We start from the raw sequence: 24,830 nt of genomic DNA on the forward strand, positions 1-24,830 counted from the left end.
CTTCAAATCAGCACACAGTCCTCCTGTGTGGTCAATAGTCTCCTGTTTATTTCACAGCAGGAGGCTTTTACACTGGTCTGATTAACCAGGTGGATACTGGGTAATTGTTTTTAGCTGCAAATAACCAGCTCCCTGCTGGATTCCTCAGACCATTAAGGCTTTCTAGTGAAGCCTCATTGGGACAGAGTTAATTCTACTTTAATCCCTACACTCACACACGTTAACTTCTCCCTCTACTCTGGTACCTTTCCCTCATCCTTCAAAACATGAAACAGTTATCCTATTACTCAAAAACAGCAAGCTTGACCCTACCCGTCTTTCTAACGATCGTCTTCAATCTCTACAATCTGGCTTCCGCACTGCTCACTCCATTGAAACAGCCTCACTAAAATAACCAATGACCTCCATGGTGCCAAAGACAGAGGTCATTACACTCTGCTCATATTACTCGACCTCTCTGCAGCCTTTCATACTTTGACCACCCTTTTCTCCTTCACATTCTCTATACTCTTGGTATCCGTACCAAAGTTGTGTCCTGGATCTCCTCTAACCTCTCCCATCGTACTTTCAGTGTCTTGTTTGCTAACACCTCCTCCTCCTCTGTCGATCTCTCTGTGGGGGTACCCCAGGGCTCTGTCCTGGGACCTCTTCTCTCTTTACAAACTCTGTCTAGGTGACTTAATCACATCACTTGGGTTCAAATATCCCCTCTATGCTATGCCTTATATTGCGCCTTTAAATGTAGCAAATTTGCATTTGTTTCACTTGTGTCTTACGTCTGGTTAGTCTTTTGATGAGTCTAAGGGATAAAAGGAGCAGTACTCGAGTCGAGGTTACAAAACATTACTGTTGAATATTTCTGATCATATTTACATTCTTGTTTTTTTCCCCTTAAAACTCTTGGGAGGGATTCCTGCTTGATCACGGAACACATTGTGACAAACTAATACATTTATTGCATTTGAAGAACAGAACTTTCTGCTCTCTGATGGCAAATAATTTCTGTACATAAGCGTGTCTTGTGTAAGTAACGCATTGCGGGTGTCATCTCTTGTAAATGGCAGAGTGTACAGACTGCTTTAATCTATTACAGACTAGTATGATGGTACAAGGCATAATACGTTCGCTGCTGGTGTACCCTTTGCTGTGCTTGATATTACATGATCCAATGAACTGTCCAGTGTTATGTGTGGACGTTTGCAGCTGTATAGTCTGGCAGAAAGTGAGTAACATGCTGAGGTTGGGTGAGGATGCCACCTGCGCCATGCAGAGCAAGGTAACAGCTGTATACACTTCACTCCTATACTAAAGAAATCTACCCGCCACTGACTGAATGCTGCTTTTCTACCCATCATATGGCATGATCAGACTCTTACAAAAAATACACACCATTCTCTATAATGACAGATTAGAATTTATTATGAATAGGATTTCCACAAAAATCTAGAACCGATTTGTATAGATTTACTTTTTTTGATTTAAAAAAAAAAAAATACATTAAGGGAATTTGTATAAAGCACATAATTTTCCATATATTTCTATATGCATAGTCTTAGAATTCATTTACATTCGCTTTTATTCATAGCCATTTCAATATTTCTGTTTGAAACCAGTACTAGCTATACAGGGGATCTGGTTCTACAGAGGGGTCACAGGAAAGTCATTATCCAGCTATTACCGTGGGTGGGTTTCTGAGGGTTCCCCTATTACCGTGGGTGGGTTTCTGAGGCAAGCAGCATTAGTGTTTTGTACATTTAATGCACGTTTAGAAGTGGAGCATCTTTCTTAGAAGAAAACATGGTCAATGGCGCTCAGTGCCAGATACATCGGGATCTGCATGGTTACTGAAGGGTTACAGGAAATCGTGCTCAGGAAGGCACTGTGACCCATCGACGTACTAAGCCGTCCTGCGCCATGATGCACCCTACGGCTCATTCAAGTGTCTTTTGGTGCCGTCCGCGGTCCTATGGCATAGCACTGCTTAGTAAATATGGGCAGATGTTCACATTACAAAGCTCCTCTTTGACTCTCTGAGGCATGCAAAGGGTTACAATACCTCAAATCTCTCATGGATTATAAAATCTAATTTCGGACATAGGCTCCATGATATACATTTCTGCCGTTGTGTATGTTTTGGGGTAATCCTTTTCCCCCCCTCTAATAAGTTACTGAAGGAGAACGATAGCTTTCAACTGGCTGTCACATGTACAGAACTTACATGAGCTCATCCCAAAGATCTATTGACCACTTCCACTTAAAGTATGTATTCTGCGTCTCAGACTCACACAGGTTCTGAAGAGAAGGTGTTAAGGTTTCCGGCCGAACAGTCACTGACCACCGATCGGCATAGGAGGCGAAGCTGCAAAACCGTCAAGGCCAGATGAAGTCCACATGGGACAAGAAAATGACCATTTATTTTTTTATTGTCGTTTATCCCAACGCCTCTTTTTACCTTTTTTCTCCCCATTTAATTTTTTTTTAAATTTAATACAAACGAAAGCAAAAAGTCCCAAATGGTTTTTAAACCCTTCAAGGCCCGGAGGGGTACGAGACATACAGTAAAACAATGTACACCATGTTACAGCATGCCAAGCAATGCCTACCTCCCCTCCACTGCCACCCGGCCCCAAACCCGATATTCAAGGCTTCAGGATCGTAGTGGCATTCAGCTCTGGGACAGGCATCTATAAATACAATCTGACACAAGTGCTGTATCCTTAACCTCTGCTGCTTGGCCACATACAATTTGGTCAATAACCATTTGAATAAAAAGCAATAATGACATTGCTGAACGTGAAGTGCTGGTGAGGAACCCCATTAAACCCATCAGAACTTTTGGCGATGACCATCGTTGGTGAACTTTGATTCCTATTGTGTTCGTTGGTTCCCGCTGATCTTTCTGTGACAATAAACTGATGCACACGGTGACATCTTCAGCTACGTCATGTATACAACACACGGAACAGCGTAGAGTTCAATATACAGGGGAGGACCTCATCAAATAATTGTTTTTCTTCATCATGACTCGCAAAGCACATGGTCATGAAAACAGCAGATGCAATGTTAATATCCATGTTCTGTGACTTGTATAATTAACCCTTCCAGTGCTGGAGGACTGCACTGTGCTGGGTACAGCCTCAGCACTGATGGGGTTAATTTTGAATTTGGTTGATCTGGCATAGAAGTGCAGGGAGACAGGAATATAACCAATTCAACAATAAACTTTGTATCAATAAATAGATATAAAAGTATCTCATGGAAAGAAAAGGCATCTTTACATTGCATAGATAGTTTCTAAAAAAATATTCTCTGTGGGGGGTTAACAAGTTCAGTGCTGGAGCGGATAGCCAAGCTTGCTCCAGCTATTTATAGCGGACCTTTTCAGCAATGCCAGAGGTAATAAGAGAAGAGGCTTCTTCACACCCAAAGAATTGGTGCAGCATATAATATAGGACGGAGGAGCCTACAGATCTGTGTGAGGGGCTTGCAAAGAGGGCGCGTTTCAGTGTAAAGGCGGATTCCAACGAATATCCACGGTGTCCCGTTTAATTCCGCGTTCATTCATCATGCAATGTCAGCACAGATCCGTCCAGCACTGAATGAGTTAATGGAGGCGTGGGACCCCCGTCCTATCCAAGCCCTAAAGAAGACCTCTGCGTGCAGTTTGTTACAATGCACGGTGCGGCCTCTTCAGCAGTGGTGGGGTTTAAATCGGGAAGTAAAGCCAAAACAGTTTGCACGTATCCCAGCAGAAGGCAGACCGCAGATATTGAATACAGAGAAGGTTATCACATTCTAGTGCTACTAGTTAACATGCAGACGTCAGCGCTGCTGCTCAGGTCACAGCGCAGAAAATTGGTTTCCTTGCATTGCTCTTTGTACAGTCATTGTCCTCCATTTCTCACCGAGGCAGGAGCTGAATGGCTGTAAGAGATGGAGCTCACAGGCTGATCACGTGTCAAGTCTCTGATGGTTTGACGGTCAGTGGAATGAATGCCCATTGTATCCTACAGGCCGCTTGTCCTACACGTCCACATGGTATGAGTGAGCAGAGGCCGCACTCCCTCTGTGACTGAGGGACAGTTTGGGGCTTTGGTTGTTACAGTTCTCGCCGCTCTTGTTCTCCTGCTCTTTCCAGGTTTCCAGCATCTGCAGTTTCCCCTGCTCCTCCTTCAGAAACACTTCGACCATCAGCACCTTCTCCCGGTGGATCTGCTCACTGATGTCTTTGGGAATGTCAGGAATTATCCAGTCCACGAATTCGCTCATGAACATCACCAGGTTCTACCAAAGGAGAAGAAGAGCAGCATCAGCATGCGGCACCACACACTTCCCCTCTCTCACCAACATGTGTGTGTTACTATGTCAGAGAGCAGTGCCCATAGAACCAGCAGAACATGGCAGTCCTGCACTGTATCTACACTCACAAATTATTGGGGCCCCATCAGAAGTTTACACTTACTGTATTTGTCACTATAACTTCTGTTCTAGTAGAAAGGGCTTGTCCCAAAATAGTGTTCTCTTATCAGTGTTTTGATTGCATTGAAAATGTTAGTTATACAGCTTTCTGAGTCACAGCAGACAGGTTTCGGCTGGTCTAGTTTTTCCGATGACCATTACAGGAATACTGTGTGACAGTGACCAGTCTCGTGTCAGACATACGGTACAGGAATAAGCAGCAGGTCTGGGATTCTCTACTCTGTTCAATGACACAGGCTCGAAACCTGTGAAAGTTACACGAATAAAGACATTTTCCTTTCTACACCACATGCATCTACAGTACTGCTCTCATACTACATAACTCAACCCTTTCTCCCCCTACCGCTGGTATTCCTCCCCACAGTATTTATTAAGCACCTTCCCTCCCAACCTTTATGTCCCATCTAAACCTCCCTAGTACTTGCCCTCAAGGCAAAAACTACAAATCACGGCACTTACACTGAGCGCCTGCTATTGTCTCCCTACAAACCACTTTGAATAAACTATTTGGGGCAGAAATTCCTTATTATTCCTAATGATTACATGAATAAGTGCAACAAACATAAATGTGATGTATTATAAAGTAATATATATGCTGTTCAGTAAATCCATGTGTACATGGCTGTCACTGTATAAATATAGTACGTGGATAAAAATAAGCACTGCAAGCTCAAGTTATCCATCTATCCATAGCGTGGCTGGGTATAACGCAGGAATGTTACCTGGAAAACTATCACAAATGCCAATCTTGCTGCCAGAACGGACCAGAACTCCTTTGAAATATCATACTTGTTTTCAGACCACGGGGGTTCCCTGTAATCTTTGTACCTGGGGGAAAAGGCAGAATTTAGTTTAAACCAAATGCATATGTAGAAGTTTGCTGACAATATCCCCACGAGACTGGAGAACCTGTAAAATGCCTCAGATCTACCTGCAGATCACGACTTGGTATCCCAGCTCCTGCTCAGCGCTCGGTTCTGTGTCTGGTTTGAAATCGCTGACGTTGAAGTAGGAGAGCGTGTGGTTCACAAAGCCATGCATGGTGCCATCTGCACTGTACATGTACAGGTATACCAGGCGTGGAATGAAGTCAGAGGTGAATGAGATCACAAAGGCCTGAACCATAACAGCAAACATTAGAAGTGTTATTCACCTGGTCCATTCTCCACCATGTCACCAACATTACTCACACTGTGCCAAGCTGGCCCATTCTCCACCATGTCACCAACCTTACTCACACTGTGCCGAGCTGGCCCATTCTCCACCATGTCACCAACCTTACTCACACTGTGCCGAGCTGGCCCATTCTCCACCATGTCACCAACACATTACTCACACTGTGCCGAGCTGGCCCATTCTCCACCATGTCACCAACCTTACTCACACTGTGCCGAGCTGGCCCATTCTCCACCATGTCACCAACACATTACTCACACTGTGCCGAGCTGGCCCATTCTCCACCATGTCACCAACACATTACTCACACTGTGCCGAGCTGGCCCTGCTCCACCATGTCACCAACCTTACTCACACTGTGCCGAGCTGGCCCATTCTCCACCATGTCACCAACACATTACTCACACTGTGCCGAGCTGGCCGATTCTCCACCATGTCACCAACACATTACTCACACTGTGCCGAGCTGGCCCATTCTCCACCATGTCACCAACCTTACTCACACTGTGCCGAGCTGGCCCTGCTCCACCATGTCACCAACACATTACTCACACTGTGCCGAGCTGGCCCTGCTCCACCATGTCACCAACCTTACTCACACTGTGCCGAGCTGGCCCATTCTCCACCATGTCACCAACACATTACTCACACTGTGCCGAGCTGGCCCTGCTCCACCATGTCACCAACCTTACTCACACTGTGCCCAGGGCAGGGGACCTAACCACATGCACAAGAACCCAGCCACATTTACTGTAGCAAACTAAGCGGCCTCATTCTTAATGGATCTGTAGAGGACATGTTTGTGTTTTACAAATCCCGTGGAATGCACGCGCTGAATTGTCACATTAGAGAACTTGCTGTATATCTAGAGATCAATGGGAAAACCACGGGGGTTACAGGAGGAGGGAGCGGTGATCGGTCACTGCACATTTGCTGCAACCAAATCATTCTGGGCTGGTAAATGTGGCTCAAAATCTTTTCTGTATAATCGACATTGTATTATTTTTTTCTTCTATATCTAATGTTTAAAATATTTTAGCATGTATATTAGTCTTGGTTTCCCATTGCATCGGGAATGTAATTTTACTCCGAGCTGGACCTCGTCACAGAAGCATAACCAGCACACCAGAGGAAGGAATCCAACAGGACGCAAAGCCAGTAAAAATCTTATCTGGGAGCGCTTGAAAGCGATACTGGGATATTTATGAACATCTACTGTAGAGAAAGTGGAGAACTTTACAGCACATATTCCATGTTCAAAGCTTATGGCTTTCATTCTTCCTCCATCTCTGCGCTTTCCAAGGGGGTTCCCAAAAAGAGCTTGCTGGGGTTTTGCGTTGTGTTAACCTATTCTCAGCTGTTTCAGCTGTTGGGGGTTAGTGGCTCCTCCTTCCCAGGTTTTTAAGCCCGCCCCTCCCCACTTCCCAAGTCAGCAGGTCCTTTCATTTTACTGGATATAGATCCAATGTTGGTCTTTCTCCCTCCTAACAGAGGTAAATGAGAATTTTAATCCTAATAGAGGTATATTAGTATTTTATCTTGTAGTGTTAGGCCTTGCGAACAGGGTCTGCCTTGTCGTGGCTCGCAAGCTTACAACGCTTTGGCCAGAGGGTTAAACGAAATGACCCTTTTTCAAGAGAATATATAAGTATTTTACTGTGTGTTTCTGTCATGTTGGATGTAGCATTGGGCTTCTCTGTCGTCTGTTCTTTCCAAGGGGACCCTGAAAGTCCAAATAGTGAGGTTGCTGGGCATTTTATCACTGGTAATCGCTACAAATTAGCTTCTAACCAACCAGAAATGCAATCATCAAAACTGAAAATGTGACCAAAGGATCGGCTTTTAGATGGAATTTCCCCCAAAGTTTGAAACCTATAAACTCTCTGCCGTCCTCATCTCAGAGACGTCCCCATGCAGCAAAGCTACAAACCACCAGGTCATGGCTTCATCTTCCAGTCATTGTGAGGTGTATGAATGACATCGGATGGAATGGGGATGACCAAGCAGTGCTCAGTGTGGCAGTGGCTACCGGGAGTGATCCTTTGCATGGACAAAGTGCTGTGACACAAACAATAACTCACATTTATTATCACTGCAAGTTTCCCAACTGCTTGGAGGATGTTATACCAGATGCCTGCAAAAGAAACACAGACAGCACGCCATGTTCACTTGCAAAACAGTGTTAAAATCACATGCACAACGGAGAAGCTTAGAGGCCATTTTTACTAAGCAATGCTTAGCTGTAAAACACCCGCTGGTCCATCCACTTGTAAGTGTATTATGGCTTATCACCACTCGTTAGACATGGCCCTATATCAGATTTCGTTAGTATTCACACATTAAGAAAAAGTATATAATTGAAGCTTTAGTGGTCATGATAAATGACTTGATTAACCCTTTTGTACCGACACGTGTTGGAGGGTTAAACACCATCTGTCACCTGATGCTAAAACCCAGGGCGCGCAAAGTTTTTTTGCTGTGCCCCTCCTGTGTGCCGGCTCCGGAGCTCGCGCCTCCCCCAGTGACCTGGCATCAAATGACACCGAGGGTCACGTGACCCCCGCAGCGTCATTTGAAGCGCGTTTCCATGACAACACTTCACATGACCCCGCGGCATCATTTGACACACGTTGTCATGGCGACGTGACCAGAAGCCTGGCTGAATCCCGGTAAGTTGAAGTTGCAGAGACCTTGCGCGGTCCCCCGGCTTGAAAAATCCCGCGCCCCCCAGTTTGCACACCGCTGCTATAACCAACACATGTCGGTACCCTAAAGCTACGAGTATACCAGATGCCGCTGAGCAGCAGCGCAATCTGGTGACGTCGAACAAGCAGAGGAGACAGGGAAGCGTGGCAGTGAGCGGTTCACCCTCATTGGCTGAACCGCTCGCGTGACGCGGCCCCGTCGCCTGGGTAAAACAAATTTTCATGTCTCTTCACCAGTCTGGCGCTTTGCAGTACGGTGCTGCGCGGCCGTCGCGTTTGGTATATTCGGTGTCATTGGATTCACGCACTTTGTTTTTCAGACGCCGCCGGCCGATTTTAGGTATAATCACAGCCTGTGAGAGGCGCCTGCAAGGTCTGTACGGGATAGTGACGCAATCAAATGATACCGGGAGAAAGGGTGTTACTATTTTACCCAGCGAGAGAATCGGTCTATGGCGCGTTCCCAAGTTTTACAATTTGAGCCCTCACAGACTTCAACGGAGTCTCACCATAAACGTGAATTATCTGCGACAATGCCTTACCGGCACCAGCACCAGCACCAAGAGAATAGCACAAATTCTTCATACACCCAACTGATCTGCAACTATTCAGATGGTTCTTAGTTTAAGGACGTTATGTATAGGTGACCACTCTCTTCACATGTTTATTTTAAATACCACAACGGCCACATCTGAAACAGACCCTGGTACCATCACCGTGACCCCTTTCCGGTTAGATGCACGGCAATAACCTCTTAGTAAAGCAAAGGGAATTTCAGGACGCACTGGTAACAGAGGGGTTAATGATTGTTATATGAGACCCCTGATGAAGCACAAATATGGTTGAAGTTGTAATGCATACAGTATTTGTCCAAACACCACAGAGTCCCAGTGAAACAATGTTTAACTTGCATAACGAGATCCTCCCCGATAAGGTTTCTATTTATTAATAGCGCCGAGGACACGTTCTGTATAGTCACGATCACGATCTCCATCTGCTCTCCTCTGTACACGCACTGGGAATACCAGGGGAGCCGGCGGCACTTGTTAAAGGTGCAGGCACACCAAGCCACACGTGTTGGAGCAGGAATAACTGTAAGCGCTTAGCCATGTTGCTGCTTCTCTACTATTTTTAACATCTCAGAATTTTCTATGTTTAATAGCTTAAAAAACAAAATAAATTACAAGGAATACCTGGGCGGATTTCAGTACGGAACAATACGTGTCCGGATAAAGCAGCCGGCGATCTGCCCCCTGGGGTGGCAGGGCGCCCACGTGGTGTCACTGACCGGTACTTACCTATGTCTTTGGCCCTGACTGCTACAGGTCTCCTGAGCTCAGTGATAAATTTCTTGGCGTCCAGGCGGATTTCGATGATGTTGTTTAGCAACGCAAACAGCGGCGCCAGTGGGAATGAGGCAACAAACAGAGTCACGAAGCCAAACTGGATGACTGGAGAGAGAGGTGAAGATGCCGGCATTAAATAACACCTGTCCTAATGAGCTGGAGCACCACCCTGAAAACTGGCCATGTATTTAAAGACTAAAAGCAGCTCTTGGCTTCAAAATGGGTCCAATATGCACAGAAGCCGTTTTGTGCTGCAGAGAGTGGCCTGTGCATCAGTCCTGAACAATGGCCTTTCATCTCGCTGTAGAGAAAGACAGAACATCACTCCCGCTCCCTAATACTCCCAGGAGTACTCTGGTTACTGCAAATCCTCCATCAACACAAGCAGCTTCGGGCTCCGACCTCACAATGACCAGAGGGAAAAGAACTTCTATCCCAAGTCTCCCCTCCTGGCTGCAGACTCCCCCACCCCTCACAATCCCTCATATGATCTGAATAGCGTCACATATTCAAAGGGTTAAAGATGTTTGAGTGACACTGGATCCTGCAGCCTATTGCAGAGCAGTGGGGTTGGGACTATATTGCAACGGGTTGAGAAGCGGATTAACCCCTTGGTTGCTCTGCAATGAGTTGCTGGCCCCTCTGGCAATCAAGGGGTTAGTGTTGAGCGGGGGTTAGGGCAGAGTGCGAGTTTGGGGAGGAGCTCACGTACTCATCTCCATGTACTCTGGGGTCAGCCCCGCGAAAGGCTCCAGGTTATAGTCCATCTCATAGCGCTGCTTCCTCTTCAGGTGCTCCTCATGGCCCATGTAAGATTGTCGTTTGGACTTTATATATCGGATCAGCTTCTTCATCTTCCTGAGGAAGAAGCAGCCAGGAGGGGGAATTAAAATCCCAATTAGTTCACTGTATCCCAACATCCAAAAACAGACTCAGGCAAGTGAGGGACTTACGGGATGCCGATCTCAAAGAGGTTATTCTGTATCAGCTGCTTCCCCAACATGATGATGCTCAGCTGGATACACAATTCCATCAAACAGCCACCAGGGGCGCACTACAGGATATAACATTCAAATTAAATGCCACCCTCTACCTCGTGCCCCAAGTGAACATGCTGCAGAACTACGGTCCAGAAGATCTTAGCCCCAATCGTGTGAATAGAGCCAATCTCTTCTCCAAGACAGAGCCACATCGAGGTCAGGGGGTAATGAGGGCAGCGATTCTGGACCTTTTATACAAGGGGACTACACTTACAGATTGGCCCCTGAATATGGTTTAGGATTCTTAGAGCAGGTATGTCTCATGTAATATTGGTCCGCCTATTCTGCCCTGCACAAACCACCCTCTTCTCTTAGCCCTCTTCCCAACTGCTCCCCCACCTCCCCACACACACAAAGCTCCCCCCTCCCACACACACAAAGCTCCCCCCTCCCCCCACACACAAAGCTCCCCCCTCCCCACACACACAAAGCTCCCCCCTCCCACACACACAAAGCTCCCCCCTCACACACACACACACAAAGCTCCCCCCTCCCACACACACAAAGCTCCCCCCCCCCCCATGTGTTACTTGCACCCGTGTCTCACAGCTCTAACATTACTTACCTCCTCCATTCTGAAAGAATGGAAAATGTACACATAGTCCCCCGGGCGTCCAACAAACCTAACAGTGAGAGAAGGAGTGCTTCTGTGTTTATGAAATATATACATCCCCTGCAGGACAGGAGATCATCCTCATCCAACACCCCTCGTTTTTCTGCATCAGCGTGTATTAATAGAGGGAGGGGCCTGCAGGTATTGCAGGTAACCATGGCACTGACAGGGTTAACACACACACGCTGCAGGATAAGCATATAACAGGATGAAGATTGGGAGTCACTCACCGGCCCTTGAAGAACGCCACGTAAAAGATGGGTGTGTACGCGTTAACAAACTTCAGCAGGAAGGCCTTGAATATTACGCGCTCTTCAAAAGTCTTGTCCGTTTTTGGAACCTCTGTCCAAAATAAATAAAAAGAAAAAATGTATGAAATGCTGAATGTTAGCACTGCCTATACAGGGGAGACTGTATACACTGCCTATACAGGGGAGACTGTATACACTGCCTATACAGGGGAGACTGTATACACTGCCTATACAGGGGAGACTGTATACACTGCCTATACAGGGGAGACTGTATACACTGCCTATACAGGGGAGACTGTATACACTGCCTATACAGGGGAGACTGTATACACTGCCTATACAGGGGAGACTGTATACACTGCCTATACAGGGGAGACTGTATACACTGCCTATACAGGGGAGACTGTATACACTGCCTATACAGGGGAGAAGTCTCCTCAAAGCATCTGTATCAGCACAGGAGAGGAGTGGTTGTAGGTCCTGTTTTCAAAATCTTTGGAGATTTAAACTTGTGGTTCACAGAACTCTGGGTTTTAAGCAGCCAACTTGTCTTCGTGCACACACACACACACACACACACACACACACACACACACACACACACACACACACACACACACACACACACACACACACACACACACACACACACACACACACACACACACACACACACACACACTTTGAAAGGGCATTTCTCAAGAGGGGGGGAAGGGGACAGAAGAAGGAAAGGGACATTATGACAAAGTAGTCGCTTCTTATTTTACATAATTACTATGTGTGTTTTAATGTTCCCTGTGTCTACTTATGGCAGGATCCGATGTGAGCAGAGAGCCGTCTATGAGCTATGAAGAGGCAAATCCAATCATACTGGGTTCAAGTTTGTGATAATCCGCTCCCTGCACTGCTCGGAGCGACGTGTCCTGTGGCAGCTCCACGGAGCTCCCGTGTGTGCATTAGTCCTGTAGAAAACTTTATCCTTTACACTAAGAATTTTCATTGTAGCCAATGAAAACCATTAATAAATCTACAGCAGTAACCCAGGTCACACAGGGACCTCGTGTAAATTTACAGATCTGGGTAATGTTGCTGTTGGAACAGTTTATTGCAAGTCAGGGATGTTTCCGTCCTCTGGATTATAATAACAGGCAGAGCGTGTAGGAACTAGGGAGGACTCCCATCCCAGACCTACTGAAAGAAAACATAGGAGAACGGCGAGGAAGACCAACCAAGAGTGGGACAAACAAATGGGAGGAGGAAAGCTGCACTATATAACGGTTACATCAAATCCAGCACTTAGAAGCAAGCTGCAAACTCGTCCCCAATGTAAGGCAAACCGTGTTACTAACGCAACCTGTGCGGTCTTATAGGGATCTCTTCCACATCATCTGAGCGCCTATTACTCTACAGAACAGCTGGAGCTGGTTAGGAACTGTGCACTTACCAATCTGTGTGAGCCACTTGGCTATGCAGCCATACAACTCGTCAAGGATCAGGATTACCACCAAGTTAATGATCACTGCCGTCGCTGTGACAGTCACCCTCACGTTAGAGCGGGCAGAAGTGCTGGAACTCATCGCTAGAGCGGCAGCAGTGGAGATTCGGTATAGAATGACTCCAAACACAATGGCAAAGGTTAGGCCGATCTGGTGAGGAGAGAGAGCACAGGCATGAGATAGTCTTATCAACTGGAGATGGTATGAGATAATGAGTGTGAGCCTTTCCCAAGTGCTGTCCTGTAGGTATGAGATAATGAGTGTGAGCCTTTCCCAAGTGCTGTCCTGTAGGTATGAGATAATGAGTGTGAGCCTTTCCCAAGTGCTGTCCTGTAGGTATGAGATAATGAGTGTGAGCCTTTCCCAAGTGCTGTCCGGTAGGTATGAGATAATGAGTGTGAGCCTTTCCCAAGTGCTGTCCTGTAGGTATGAGATAATGAGTGTGAGCCTTTCCCAAGTGCTGTCCGGTAGGTATGAGATAATGAGTGTGAGCCTTTCCCAAGTGCTGTCCTGTAGGTATGAGATAATGAGTGTGAGCCTTTCCCAAGTGCTGTCCTGTAGGTATGAGATAATGAGTGTGAGCATTTCCCAAGTGCTGTCCGGTAGGTATGAGATAATGAGTGTGAGCCTTTCCCAAGTGCTGTCCTGTAGGTATGAGATAATGAGTGTGAGCCTTTCCCAAGTGCTGTCCTGTAGGTATGAGATAATGAGTGTGAGCCTTTCCCAAGTGCTGTCCGGTAGGTATGAGATAATGAGTGTGAGCCTTTCCCAAGTGCTGTCCTGTAGGTATGAGATAATGAGTGTGAGCCTTTCCCAAGTGCTGTCCTGTAGGTATGAGATAATGAGTGTGAGCCTTTCCCAAGTGCTGTCCGGTAGGTATGAGATAATGAGTGTGAGCCTTTCCCAAGTGCTGTCCGGTAGGTATGAGATAATGAGTGTGAGCCTTTCCCAAGTGCTGTCCGGTAGGTATGAGATAATGAGTGTGAGCCTTTCCCAAGTGCTGTAGGTATGAGATAATGAGTGTGAGCCTTTCCCAAGTGCTGTCCGGTAGGTATGAGATAGTGAGTGTGAGCCTTTCCCAAGTGCTGTCCTGTAGGTATGAGTATGACGGTGAAGGGGTAACCAGGCACAGCAATAAAGGTTAAGCCCGTCTGGTTACCTCTGATCCATGTATTGGGGTTCGGGAGTGTCAGCTCTTGAGCCCAGTGATTTTTAATGCATTCTGTAAAAATGTGCGACAATAAAGAATGTTTGTGTTTTTACCTTTCCAGGTGTGCCAGCGAGCAGAGATCGCTGGGGGGGGGGGGGGGGGGGGTGTGCCAGCGAGCAGATTGCTGGGCTATGAGTTTCAAGGGGGAGATTACAGAGAAAGTCTTGCCAGAATGTGTCTAGCTAGTCGGGTTCCAGAGTCGCTGGAGACCCCAAAAATGTACCCGGGAATCAGGTTGGATTCTCAGATACATTGAGACACATTGCTCCGGCAAAATGTCCCCTTGAAAACGCTTGCGCGACTCACCGCTGCTTCAGCAAAGACCAGAAAGGTAAATGGGGCATAGGGGTGCAAGGTTTACCCAGAATGGTAAAGGGGTCCATAGTATTAAAGGGAATGCCCAGGTCACCCTGAACCCGGTATAGGGGTTCTGGGGGTGCTCCAGCCATACACAAGGTTGTGAGGATTTTAAAAGTAAGTCCGGTATAGTGTGGGGGGAATATGGCTAGTATGAATATAATGTGCAGATTCTTATTCTATTCCCCATAACAATAAGACTTAGAAAAGCATAACGTATATATTTTATTAAACAGTGTGTTTAAAAGTGTGTATATGCTTGTGCACAGTAATATGAGCTGGGACTTCCAAGTCCGGGAAGCCAAGGGACCATGTGGCTACCAAGTTTGGTGCCACCAGGTCTGCTTGGGTCCCGGACATGAAAGCCTCAGGAGGTTGCCAGGTGTGAAAGCCATTTGGGTACCAGAGTTAGTGATAAAGAAAATAAGCGCAAATAACACCACTTTAACAAAGAAACAAAATATACTGTCCTTTAGAAAGTGCAGCTCCTGAGATAGGCCTCAATCCCAATCCAAACATCAAACGGGGAAGAACAGCAGGAGCGCAAATCTCATCAGGACATGAAAGAAATGAAAACACAAAATAGTGCAACATTGTTTTTTTCAGAGAAATAGAATTCGTACTGTAGACTCTGCAGATTTTACACTCGCGTGTTTAACGTGATATTCAGGCAGCGCGGTTATTAGAAGTGACCAACTTTACTTACATCCAGACAGGTACTCCAGATCAACACAGGTACTCCAGATCAACACAGGTACTCCAGATCAACACAGGTACTCCAAATCAACACAGGTACTCCAAATCAACACAGGTACTCCAAATCAACACAGGTACTCCAAATCAACACAGGTACTCCAAATCAACACTGGCATTATTCCATAGGGGGAGGGGAAATCCGCATATACAAGGAGAAAAGCAAAAACAGTGTAATATTGCTTTATTATTAAAAAAACACAAAGTATTGCACTTACATAAGTGTCTTTGTGGTGAGCATTCAGACCACCCTGGGTGAAGTTATGTACTATAAAGGCCACTTTGTTGGAGGCATTCATATCGGAGACTGCATCATTCAGCCCAGTGGATGCTGTATCGGCCGTGGAGCAGAAGCTGTTGCTGTGTGGAGTGCTGTCTGTCCAACTGACCCAGGGTGGTCTGAATGCTCACCACAAAGACACTTATGTAAGTGCAATACTTTGTGTTTTTTTAATAATAAAGCAATATTACACTGTTTTTGCTTTTCTCCTTGTATATGCGGATTTCCCCTCCCCCTATGGAATATTGCCTGTGTTGATTTGGAGTACCTGTGTTGATCTGGAGTACCTGTCTGGATGTAAGTAAAGTTGGTCACTTCTAATAACCGCGCTGCCTGAATATCACGTTAAACACGCGAGTGTAAAATCTGCAGAGTCTACAGTACGAATTCTATTTCTCTGAAAAAAACAATGTTGCACTATTTTGTGTTTTAATTTCTTTCAAGTTCTGATGAAATTTGCGCACCTGCTATTCTTCATCAGGTCACCTTGAGAAAGAGCGCACGCTCGTAACGCGTTGGTGGGGGTCTGTGTACCCCGTAATGTAGCTGTTTTTTGTTATTTCCATTAAATCATTTTTAATGGGCACACGCTCTCTTGGATATTACTTATTTTTTGTTTCCCGAGTTTCCAGTGCCTGCTTTTTCCCATTGTCTCTCTTCTGGTAGGATATCTCCCATGCTCAGATTGGCTGGAGTATTTCATGAATGAACTCTGAAATACTATAAGAAACCCTCAGCCAATCCAGAGCTTGGATTCTAAGCGCCAGAACAGCAGCGGCAGATTTGAATGTACAGTACCAAAGTCCCACTTTTTTGCGGCCAAGTTCTGAGAATTGAACGTAGCGGTCGTGGCTGGGATTTCAAGCTAAAAACAGTTCCAGGACGTTTGGAGCCAAGTCGTGGTCAAGGTAACTCACTGGTCCTAAGGACGCAGTGAGAAAAAATACCAGACCAACAAAAATATAACATCAACCGGTATCAAGAGCAACAGTAAATTTAAATAATGTGCACTAAAATAAAAGAATTAATGTAAAAAAATTTAAATGGGGGGGGGGGGGGTACCGAGCAGAGCCCCCCGCCTGACGCCCACTGGGAGGCAAACTCTGAAACCCAGTGGACTCGGCGTACGTGTACTCTGCCCGGATACGGGAGTGCACCAGCGCCCGGAACATGGCCAAGATGTTTGTTGGGACCCCCCTCCCTAAACACTGCTTCCTGGTCTTATAAACGTCTAGCTTAGCCAATGCCAGGAGCAGGTTGACGAGGAGATCCCTGGGCTTATAAATGGCTAACTTAGCCAATGCCAGGAGCAGGCTGACGAGGAGATCCCTGGGCTTATAAATGGCTAGCTTAGCCAATGCCAGGAGCAGGTTGGCGAGGAGATCCCTGGGCTTATAAATGGCTAGCTTAGCCAATGCCAGGAGCAGGCTGACGAGGAGATCCCTGGGCTTATAAATGGCCAGCTTAGCCAATGCCAGGAGCAGGCTGGCGAGGAGATCCCTGGGCTTATAAACGGCTAGCTTAGCCAATGCCAGGAGCAGGTTGGCGAGGAGATCCCTGGGCTTATAAATGGCTAGCTTAGCCAATGCCAGGAGCAGGCTGACGAGGAGATCCCTGGGCTTATAAATGGCCAGCTTAGCCAATGCCAGGAGCAGGCTGGCGAGGAGATCCCTGGGCTTATTGTCCCGGGACACTGGGCACTCCAAAAATAAAAAGGTGAGGGGAAAAGTGCAGCCAGAACTGCAGGAGAAGGCCCCTCAAGGTGGATAAGAGGGGCTGCAGTCTGGCGCAGCTAAAATAAATATGGTACACAGACTCCCGCTCGCCACAGAAGGGGCAGGTGGCGGGGGAGTCCGTGAAGTGGGGCAAGTACTCTCCCATGCTCAGTGCACCGTGGAGGACTCTCCAACTCAAATCCCCGGCGGGACGGGGAACCAACTCCGAATAGAGTTCCCTCCACCGGGGCCTCTCGCCCTCGTTTGCAGGAAGTACCCGCCTCCAGATGGTATCGGGCGGATGACAAGGGCGAGGTAGTGCACAGTGTGGAGCACGAGAGAGTACAGGCCTTTCCTCGGCATGCCGCGGAAACATGCAGGGGACATGTCCCCCAACCTGCTGAGGTTGGGGGAGAGAGGAGCCTGAGGGGGTTGCTGTGGCTTTGGTCTCACGCAAAGATCCGGAGAGCTGGGGGTGATAGGTTGACAAGGCTCTCCGGTCTGCAATACCCCCTCGATGAAGGTGCGTGAGTCGGGGTGGATGGCATCTTTAATGTCCTGGATCAGACGACGAGGGACGCGGGCAGTAGGCAGACCCATACGGTGCACGAGCACCTCTGCCATCACCCAGTCCTGTCGCTCGTAGTCCAGGAGATTCCCGACTCTGGGTCACCCGCGCCAGGATTAGTTGTCGGCAGATACAGGGTGAATCCAACATCCGAGCCCTCACTGCTGGATTAAACAGCAGGGTCTTGGTGAGGAAACCAACCCCCACCGCCGCCTCTCCTTTCCTGGTCACGGCAACCTGGCTCCAGGCCCCTAGTAAGTCCCGGTAGTATGCCGGCAGCATCGAGAAGTCTCTCCCTAACCCCTCGGGCCTGATGATAAACAGTTGCCAGTCATACCCCGTATTGTGCAGCTTGCGAAAGAAACTGGTCGCCAGCTGGCACCACTGTGGAGTTGGATCTGCAAATAGGTATCTCTGCAGGTATTGGAGGCGGAAAGTGTGCATCTGGGAGAGGATACACACCACCCACTATCCACCCTTTCCCAGAGGGAGGCACGCAACACCCGCAGAGGCCCAATGCTTCCCCATCCAGAGAAAGTCCAGTAACTTCCTCTGGATCATGCCGACAAATTCAGGGGTTGGACCCATGGCTATCAGCCGGTGCCACAGGAGGAAGATGCAGAGGAGGAAAAAGCCGCAGGAAGCTGCAGGAGGAGGAAGCGGAAGCTGCAGGAGGAGATGGAGGAAGTTGCAAGAGCAGGTGAAGGAAGCAGCAGGAGGAGGTGGAGGAAGCAGCAGGAGGAGGTGGAGGAAGCTGCAGGAGGAGGTGGAGGAAGCTGCAGGAGGAAGTGGAGGAAGCTGCAGGAGGAGGTGGAGGAAGCTGCAGAGGAGGAAGAAGCTGCAGAGGAGGAGGAAGCTGCAGGAGGAGGTGGAGGAAGCTGCAGAGGAGGAGGAAGCTGCAGGAGGAGGTGGAGGAAGCTGCAGAGGAGGAGGAAGCTGCAGAGGAGGAGGAAGCTGCAGAGGAGGAGGTGGAGGAAGCTGCAGAGGAGGAGGAAGCTGCAGAGGAGGAGGAAGCTGCAGAGGAGGAGGTGGAGGAAGCTGCAGGAGGAGGAGGAAGCTGCAGGAAGCTGCAGCAATAGGCAGGTAGCCAGATCTAGAGATTGAGAGATTTATAATAAAGCACCAGGAATGTCCCAATGACTTGCCGAGCATCTTTTCTTGTGTTATGTGAAACGCGCTGAGAATTACTGAGAGTCTGCGCTGCTTTCAGAAACCTGGTAACGAGCTCTCGGTTCCCTTACCAGGTGAGATTTTTCAGGCTCAGTCAGATGAACTGGGTAACTGCCTTTTTGGGTCCGTAATATGGAATTCTCCATTTCATCTAGCCTTGTCCAAGTCATTTCAGCCAACCCCACACACGGGACATTACCCTTTGCCCGGTGGCAGTGCCCACTTGACCCTGCAGAAATTTTCATGTGCTTCCTGTACAGAACTTTGTAAAATACTTTTTTTAAATATCCATCTTACCATAAAAATGATGCCAACACAATTGGTTAAGTAAGCGGGGAATCTGTCTCTCCAGGTCAGCTTCTCCCGGTCAGTCTGAAATGAAAGAATGGCCGAATATTAGTTTGTAAGGTGCAATCTGCGGATGAATAACAGCACGAGGTGAAAACATACACACACAAGACAGAAACCACAGCCAGACAGACATGATAAAGTCTGTTATTCGAAGAGCTATTTAGTGATGGTACAAGTACGAAGAGAAAGGGGACACTGCTTTATATAACCATTCTTCACATGCTTTTTGTGCCTGTTGTGGGTATGAGAAACATCCCCAGGAATGAGGCCGTGGAATGGTGTCTGTTCTTGTTATTTTTGGAGTTGTTTGTGCAGTTTGTGCCGGAGAGGCCTCTCATACCGCAGTCTCTGCTAAAGCTTTAAAGACAATTCCTCTATATGTAGTTCATGTATTTATTAGCCCCACTCCTTTCTCACATTGTTAACCTTTGCACGGACACAGGGACCTGAAGTGGTGCCCAGAGCACAATGTGCTGCATGCCCTCCAGCAGCAAAGGGTTAATGATGATGGTGACCATCTGATAACATGGAGACTACAAACCATTGTATACTCCGCTGGCACCAAGGGTGTCTAGGACTGCAGGTTTCTATGCATAAACGGTCAGCACAATATAAGAAAGATAAATGATTGTTTGGAATAGCCAGAGTCAACGTTCTTATACAAATGTAGGGTCTCTGGGCATAGTGTCAGACAGGATGGACTGTCCGGGGTGCTCCCAGGCACTGTGCTTCCCCAGAGCGGTCATTGCTGTGGAAATTCAGAGTTTGATCAGTAGGAATGGGAGAGATTTCACATTAGTAAAAAGTCACAGCACAACTAAGAGGCTACCACTATGTACAAACACACACAAAATACACAACAAGCAACACGACACTAAACCATGTCACTCACACAGGGTGCAGCATGCTTACACGTGGAACACGGGAGTGACGTGTGCGCATGCGCTCACAGGGCGTGCAGCAATGCCACGCACACAGAAGATTAGTCATGCAGGGTCATGCCACGTACTTAGGAGTTTGGGGAAATAGGAAAAAGAATGACATTGATGGTTACAAAAAATGGAAATAATTCAACAGCCAAAGGGGATCATTTGGCGAGTGTAACCATTTGCCAAAACAGCGGATTGGTGCTGTGCTGGGGGTTAAAAATAATCCCCTCAGGTTTGTTGAATTAAAATAAACCATGAAGTGATGTCGTCGTCCGTTCCATAAACACTTAGAAATTAATCTCTGTAAATGGGGTGTAAAATATACCAATGTCACCCCAGCCATGGCTGTCTTAACTCTCTGCCTCCACTTGTTTGGGGCGTCTTCAGGGACATGTTGGTGCTTCTGATGGCATTCAAAGGAAACAAAAAAAAAAAAAGGACCATGCAATACAGTGTTACAAAGTATCTATCAAACAGGCCAAATAAAGGAGGAGTAACCCGCCGGCATTGTGTGTGCGCATTGCCCCGCTGGAGAGGTTACAACCAGAAGTCCAGGGAAATCGCCCAGTGATTACCCAATGCTGCTCCCTGTAGCGTGTGCACCTGCTCCCAGCTACAGGACAGGCTGAAGTAAGAAATGCCAACGTGGGTCATTTCAGGTCAGGCCTCCCAGGAGTAACGGGGAGTAACGGGGAAGGTGCAGGACCGCAACCCCTTGCATAAACCCCCCCCCCCCCAAAAAAAACTGTTCTGCGCAATATCGGGGTCCGTTCAGTTATAAAAATCAACCCCATTCAGTATCATGGAGGCCAGAAAAGTGTAGGATCCCTTGGCACGGAAGGGGTTAACAACACTGTATATGCCCCATGTGAAAGGAAAAGCCGAATTTCAGAGGGAGTTGGCAGACCGGATTACAGCTGTACCAGTACATGGGAGCAGTTGGCATCGCCTGGTCAGCCCTCACTTCACACTGGGCAAGTCCTGGGCGCTGGCAGAGATTTGCCTCCCAAGGGACAGCCGCACGAGCTTTTCTATTCCGTAGACAAAGTCCAGCGGCTTCGGAAGCACAAGGTTTTAAAAGCAGCAGTTACACCGTAGAATGAACTCATTCCCCAGGAGAAAGCAAACACGCCAAATCGTGTAGTGCAGGCGCGTTACCAATGGGGCGTAGCAAAACGTCAGCCATGTTATATCCCACTGGAGGAAAATCTATACAAGCATTTTATTGTGACAGTTTCAACCAGCCCTCCCCACTTTTTACACAACATACACGTTTGTGTCGCTTTGTTGTACACAGCTCAACATTCTATTTAGAACATTCTGGCGACCGTCCAGAAAACACACCTTGCAATTATGCACGAACAATGCTTCATATTTGTCTTCTGAATCACAGCGCAGGATGATAAAGAGTTTCCCATGATTATTCACACTTTGCACAGGCTTCAGGAAACTCCACTTCAAAGGAAAGTGTGTTAAGCCCAGATATCACTCATCCATGGTAACGTGTGGCCACACACAGCTGCGACTCTATTTTCTTTACTGCCACTTACATGCATTTATTCTACGTTATAATCACCTTTAGCATTTTTTTCCCCATTCACATTTTTAAAAGTATGCTAAGTTTTGAGAAGTCACAATCACAGGATGTCCTCGGCAAGGTGAGTTCCTATCCAAGCATCCACATCTACTCTTGTGTTCATGCTTCAAGAGTATCCAAAAGAGATATTACACACATCATTTGCTAATAAGCAGCAGTGGGCACACCTATATCTATAGGAAAAACAAAAAGGCTGCAGACCTGCTCAAACAAAACCAGAGCAGACACAGCCTGGGGCTTCTAACAACTCCGAAAAACAGCAACATGTATGTTGGCCAAACAGAAGATGTGAAACCACCATTCCTCGAACTAGACTACTAAAACGTCTTCGCATGAACGCATTGGGAATTGCTTTTCTGCATCGGACCATAAATACAGGACTTTTAGAAGCTAATACATGGAACACTTCCTGCCCGGCTGCTAGGGAGTTTATACCGTGTGCAATATTTGGCAAGTCAGCATAGGTTACCTCAATTTAGGCGGCTGGGTGATGAAGCAGCACGGGTGAAAAAGGGGCGCCAGGAACTTTTGTAGAACAACTCCAATCTTTACCCAGGTCCCCAGGCACAGGGACACACATACATGTACGTTGCTTTACATCACTCATGACACGGTACTTCCCTAGGTGCGCACTCAACACTCAGAGTGAGGTGCATATACTTGGCCGTGTTACTTGTATTGGACCAAGGCCCTCTTCGGAGTAATGCAACGTCTACTTCGGGCCCTTACTGGAATCCTGGCCAGTTCTGTGCAGGTACCAGCTATACTCCATTCATGATTGGGGACTGTCACTTCCCTAATGATTGAGTATACGAAGTTGGATCCACCTGTAGAGCTGATCCACTGACATCTCTGAGCCCTCTGAATGTGGCTCTCTGTGGCATGACTGTCTCTCCCTCTCTGGTACCTGCGTGCTTCCATTGGCCATCTCATTGGGACACTTGCTAAGGGGCACTGTCCCTATCTGTAACATAACAGGCAGGGGGCTGATCTCTTCTATTACTTCAGAAACATAATCCCCATCGCCTCTCCCTGAGGTGCCTCTTCCCTTGTCCTACAGGAACCTAACCTTCCAGAACCTTCCTCCTCTCCTATATACTTCCCTGTGACATCAGTATCCCCGTGGCAACACAAGGTGTGGCCTAGCATATGCTGCTCTACTATTAACTCTTTGCAGCAAACAGGTAACCCTATTGAGGGGGGATTAAATACAGGATTCATCAGACTGGGTCACATATAAAGAGCTGTATAGGATAATTCAGTGATAAGTCCTTTTATATGTATTAGTGATACATTAACTCATCCAGTGCTGGATAGGGGAGCAGTTCTGCCGTCTGTTTCAAGCTTCTTCAGCACGTGACAAACTAAGACAACAAATGACAATTTACCACCTGCAAGCTCTAATTAGATGAGGTCTTCTGCTGGGTCACCAAAACAATCTAATTGTTAGTTTTTTCAGTAATTGAATAGACGTTGCTGGGGCAGACAGGTTACATGGCTGTATTATTGGTTACTTTAGCACCGAAGGTGTTCAATAAAAGAGAAATATATCAATGTACTCCGTACCTTCTTACGCCTGCGCTCCTTCTTCAGGGATTTCTGCAGAACTTTGGCCTCGTACTCGACCCTGGTATGAGCCTGCAGAAGACACGTGGAGAATTAGAAAAGACGCCAGCCAGTGGCACTGGAGATTCACAGGAAGCCGGCAGAGGTTCAGTACTAAGAGCTAAAGCGGAGGTTTCTGTGCGCTCAGCGATCACATAATTACACCGTGCAGTGACCTCCCGCTAACAAAAACAGACATTACACACAGACCGACGTGTGATGGGCACAGACACACAATGCAAGATCATTACCAGCCAGGAGCTGGAGAAAAGGAAAAGGGCAAGATTGGAGTCATTTGTTTGGTGAAAGCAGCAAAAGAAAAATAAACTGGAAAAAAAAAAAAAACTGTTCCAGTGAAGAGATTTGTGATCAAAACATGAAAAGCAAAAATCGGTGACCAGAGGAGGTGGCGGCAAGAAGATAGAAAACAGAAGAAAAAAATAATACTTTTCAAACCTTGACTGAACCCTTCAGGAAACCAGAAAAAACACACACACACAAACAAAAAAAATATCATTATTATTTCAGGATTCGGGCAATGATATACGGAGACGTGACATTTCTCAGATTGATATACAGAACAAGATCGACTATGTACAAAACTAGTGATCACATTATGCGCAGCGTGATACACTTACTCAGGTGCACGTACAGAACTTTTTAGCACACATTTTAGTAAGTATATGTATGCAAGAGAAGATACTGTATGTTTATACATGGAATTGGACCAGCAGAGCCATGGTTAATAATCAATAATAATCTTTAGCCATGTGTGTAATCAGAGCACTTCCTTTTGTACAAGGTGCAACCACAATAGACAGGACCAGTCTTGTTTCTTTATTAAACCAGCTACAAATAGCAGCTGCAGTAGTCATTAAAGGGGGAAAAAGTCACATTAATCACAACAATCGATAGAAAACACCCACAATAAATTCTGTCTCCCCCCAAATAATGTAACCATTTGCATTTTGCAGACAAATTGTCACAGCTTATCAGAACCTCTTAAATAACATTACATAACACTGGGGAGACTTCTTTTTGATGGGTAATATTTTCAAAATGTATTGAATTTTTCATCCACAAAAGGACAGAAAGAGCGTTAAAGTTTGGTTGTATGTTCGACCGATTACGTTAATCATCGATGCAGCCGGAGTTTCACCCCCTAAATCCTAGCTCCCAATTGCGGTCT

At 46.8% G+C, this 24,830-nt stretch overlaps 1 protein-coding gene across 6 annotated transcripts in view; it reads right to left on the bottom strand.

Annotated features, from left to right (window-relative positions):
* Window positions 1-1,391: 1,391 nt before the first annotated feature.
* The window catches only part of ANO1 (anoctamin 1), a 168,043-nt gene continuing 144,604 nt past the window's right edge, over window positions 1,392-24,830 (bottom strand). For 3 of the 6 annotated variants that reach the window (XM_075567624.1, XM_075567628.1, XM_075567629.1), the window contains 14 exons: window positions 24,098-24,109; window positions 23,603-23,674; window positions 20,765-20,842; window positions 19,457-19,531; window positions 13,055-13,256; window positions 11,590-11,701; window positions 11,312-11,369; window positions 10,660-10,760; window positions 10,419-10,564; window positions 9,659-9,811; window positions 7,737-7,789; window positions 5,411-5,595; window positions 5,202-5,307; window positions 1,392-4,284 (listed from right to left, as the gene is read on the bottom strand). In XM_075567624.1, coding sequence (XP_075423739.1) covers window positions 4,024-4,284; window positions 5,202-5,307; window positions 5,411-5,595; window positions 7,737-7,789; window positions 9,659-9,811; window positions 10,419-10,564; window positions 10,660-10,760; window positions 11,312-11,369; window positions 11,590-11,701; window positions 13,055-13,256; window positions 19,457-19,531; window positions 20,765-20,842; window positions 23,603-23,674; window positions 24,098-24,109 — 1,614 coding nt within the window. In that variant the 3' untranslated portion in view covers window positions 1,392-4,023. The remainder of the gene's footprint in view (window positions 4,285-5,201; window positions 5,308-5,410; window positions 5,596-7,736; window positions 7,790-9,658; window positions 9,812-10,418; window positions 10,565-10,659; window positions 10,761-11,311; window positions 11,370-11,589; window positions 11,702-13,054; window positions 13,257-19,456; window positions 19,532-20,764; window positions 20,843-23,602; window positions 23,675-24,097; window positions 24,110-24,830) is intronic. The other 3 variants (XM_075567625.1, XM_075567626.1, XM_075567627.1) reach the window with 3 other exon arrangements.

The sequence above is a fragment of the Ascaphus truei genome, chromosome 12 (assembly GCF_040206685.1).
Source record: "Ascaphus truei isolate aAscTru1 chromosome 12, aAscTru1.hap1, whole genome shotgun sequence".
NCBI lineage: Eukaryota > Metazoa > Chordata > Amphibia > Anura > Ascaphidae > Ascaphus > Ascaphus truei.